This window comes from Delphinus delphis, chromosome 6 (assembly GCF_949987515.2).
Source record: "Delphinus delphis chromosome 6, mDelDel1.2, whole genome shotgun sequence".
Lineage (NCBI taxonomy): Eukaryota > Metazoa > Chordata > Mammalia > Artiodactyla > Delphinidae > Delphinus > Delphinus delphis.
Window position 1 is genome coordinate 104,154,724 of NC_082688.1, and position 3,018 is coordinate 104,157,741.

Sequence of the window (3,018 nt, forward strand, 5' to 3'; positions counted from 1 at the left end):
GTTACAATGGAAGCCAATGAGAAAAATATGATCCCCAAATCAACTGAAGCACTCTGTTCTATTAAGGGCACCTGCGTGTGTATGACTAGCACTCAAGGAATTTAGAATCACTTGAAGGAGAACAAAGCAGCCAGCATAAAATACATTTAGTACCTATATGGCCTGCCTATAGTTTTCATTCCATTGCTGGACTTGTACGGGTAACTATGTTGTCAGGGACTCTCATGAGAGGCTACGAAGAGACACTCCAGTTATCTGGAGGGGCAGGACAGGACAGAGGGAGGATGGAAATGCTATTAGGGGCCTATAATGATTTTTCAGGCTAGTTTGAATTCTGTTTCTAGTAATTTTAATAATATGGGTAAGACAAAATTAAGCCTATAGAGACAGAGAATAGCTTACGGCACACCGTGGAAGCCTAAACTACTGAGAAAAATGAGATATGATAGTATGACGGAGTAGCAGGGGAGGGGGTCTGTGAGTTAGAACTTCCCTGGGCTTCAACGTTCTCATCTCTAAAGAGCAAGTACCACTCTACTGAAACCCACACAAACACTGTGCAGCTAGTTTCACTTAAATCTCACCTTTAACAAGTAGGCAGAGCCAGTAGCAACAGAATAGAGTGTGCTAGAAGTCAAAAAATATCATTCATTTATTCAATAAGTATTTATTGAGTAACTATTATGAGCCAGGCACTACACTAGAGAAACCAGGAGATCCTCTCCCTGCCCTCAAGGGGCTTACACTCTATCTCAAGTAGACAGAGTTTAATATCATATAACAAATGCAATGCCAAAGGCATACATGGGTGTTAAGGGGATCCCCGAAGAGTTATATCTAAGCAATCCTGGGGTGGCGACAAGGCGGGAAAGGCATCTATTAATGACTGGCGAGGGCTGTCTCAGGGGGAGAAGCAGCTAACTGGGGGGTTGATTGTAGGCAAAGAGAACAACATAAGCAGAGAAATGAAGACAGTATTTCCTGGGAACTAAACACACCCTTTCCTTGCCTGCCAAAGACAAATCAGAAACATTATCATGTCACTTTTCAAGATCTGGGACATCAACTCTGCCCAATGAGTGGCTGTATCGCTATTCCAGAGTCTTTTTATGGCTTTCTGTAACATCCAGGCCCTATAACCCTTTCCTAGAAAGCTAAGGCGCACTTCCGGTAAGGCAGAGTTGTTGGCAGATGTCTCCTTTCTTTCTCTATGCGGGTAATTACCAGGGCGCAGCAAGATTAAAGGTTACGGGGGTGGGTGGGGAAGGGAAGACTTGGGATAGGGGTGCGAAGAAGTCCACAAACTGTCCAATTCCAGGTAGCGACAGGTATTTCTGAATGAGGGGAAAGAACAACTCCCGGAGGCAAAGACAGCAAGGGAGATGGTGCCTCTACGTGCCCCCAGGCCCTGACAAGGGGGCGCACGGGGTGGACTGGGACGGACACGGTGGGGGGACCATGAGGACGCGGGAAGAGGCACCCACTGCCGAGGAGGCGCTCAAGGACCAGGCTCAGCGGCGGCCTGGGGGTTTCGGCTTCGGAGCCCCGCGGTCGAGCAGGGACCCGGGAGGTCTCGGCGCCCACTCACCGCTGCTGCTAGTGAAGTAGAACACCATGATCCCGGCGGCGGCACTGCGACTCCAGCGCCGAGCAGCGGCACTCAGCCCTGGAAGATCAAGATACCGGAAGCGCGGAGGCCGCGTTCCCCGGAACTCCTCCGCGCACTTCCGGCGGACGTCGGGCAGTGTCATAACGGCGGCTGCTGGCGGGCTACCGTGTCGGCGCGGTCAGAGCTCAGCTTACTAGGGGATTGAGGGGAAAGAGGATGGAGCCAGGACAATAGGTGATTGGAAAACTGCGGGGAAACTCCGTCTTTCTAAGAGAAAAATGTCATTCACTGACTTTATTTTCAGAACCTCCACCCCGTGAGCGGTCAAATCTTGAGGCTTAGCTCTTGGTCTTATCTGCCTCCTTTCAGCCGCATCTGGCCTGCCTGAAAGTAGAAACCTGTTGTCTTCTTCACAGCTAGGCGTTCACTGAGCCAGTTACGGTACTTGGCACTTAGTAGGAGCTCATTAAATTTTGAGTGAACCCCAATTCCTCCACTATTCTCATTCTAGGTCCATCACCTACTGGGCACATTTGGTGCTGCACTTAACCTTAGCTGTAAGATGAAGATGAATAGAGCTGCTAATTCACAGGCTATTTTGCCAGGGTTAAATAAGTTAATGGGCAAGACTGGGCAAACCTCTGAACCTCAGTTACCTTCCAGATGTAAAGTGGGAATGATCTGACTCAAGGGAATTTCCCACAGCACTTAGTTTTGACCTGACTATTTCTCTTAACTTCATCTGACCGACTTCATTCTGCATCACTTAACTAAATTTATTTAGAACTAAGAAAGTGCCAGAGACTGTACCAGGAGCTGGTACACAAAGATAACAACAGTAGCTAATAATCAGTAAGTGCTTTAGGAATCTTTGGGCTTTGCAAAGGAAGAACCTAGCTCTGTCCTATAAATAGTCATTGTTTTCAGGCCCTCAGTTTTATTCTCTGTAAAGTGGGAATGATGATACATATCTCATAGACTGTGGTGAAGAGTAAATGAAGTAAAACACATCAAATGTGCAAGAATGCCTGGCGCATAGATGTTACTGTAATGATTTTTTAATTTAACTTGAAAAATGAAAAAATGAGCTGGAAACCTAACGTATTACTAGTTAAAAAAAAAGGTAAACTAACAGTAAAGCTTCAAATGTGAAAAATAACTGCCTCGAAATCTTAGAGAGGCTACCTTACAAAAACATCTTACACTAAGTGACCTTAGAATGTGCCTGGAGTTCCAGAGTTTAAAATAATATAAAAACCTCAGTTTTATTCTGCTAAAAACTACAATTCCCAGAATGCATCTTAGATAAGGCCTCCGGAATGGAGCCCGGCGCGCCTCACGGGATTCTTGAAGACTTGGTTTCGGAGAGAAGAGAACTTTTAGCCTTCCAAGGGCGGGAGAATCTTGGA

At 46.5% G+C, this 3,018-nt stretch overlaps 1 protein-coding gene across 3 annotated transcripts in view; it reads right to left on the reverse strand.

Annotated features, from left to right (window-relative positions):
* Positions 1-1,671, reverse strand: part of CCDC25 (coiled-coil domain containing 25) — a 61,275-nt gene extending 59,604 nt beyond the window's left edge. For all 3 annotated transcript variants that reach the window (XR_009519936.1, XM_060015225.1, XM_060015226.1), the window contains exon 1: positions 1,589-1,671. Coding sequence is in view for 2 of the 3 variants with exons in the window: in XM_060015225.1 (XP_059871208.1) it covers positions 1,589-1,616 (28 nt within the window). In the remaining variant the exon portion in view is untranslated. The remainder of the gene's footprint in view (positions 1-1,588) is intronic.
* Between the last annotated feature and the right edge of the window lie 1,347 nt (positions 1,672-3,018).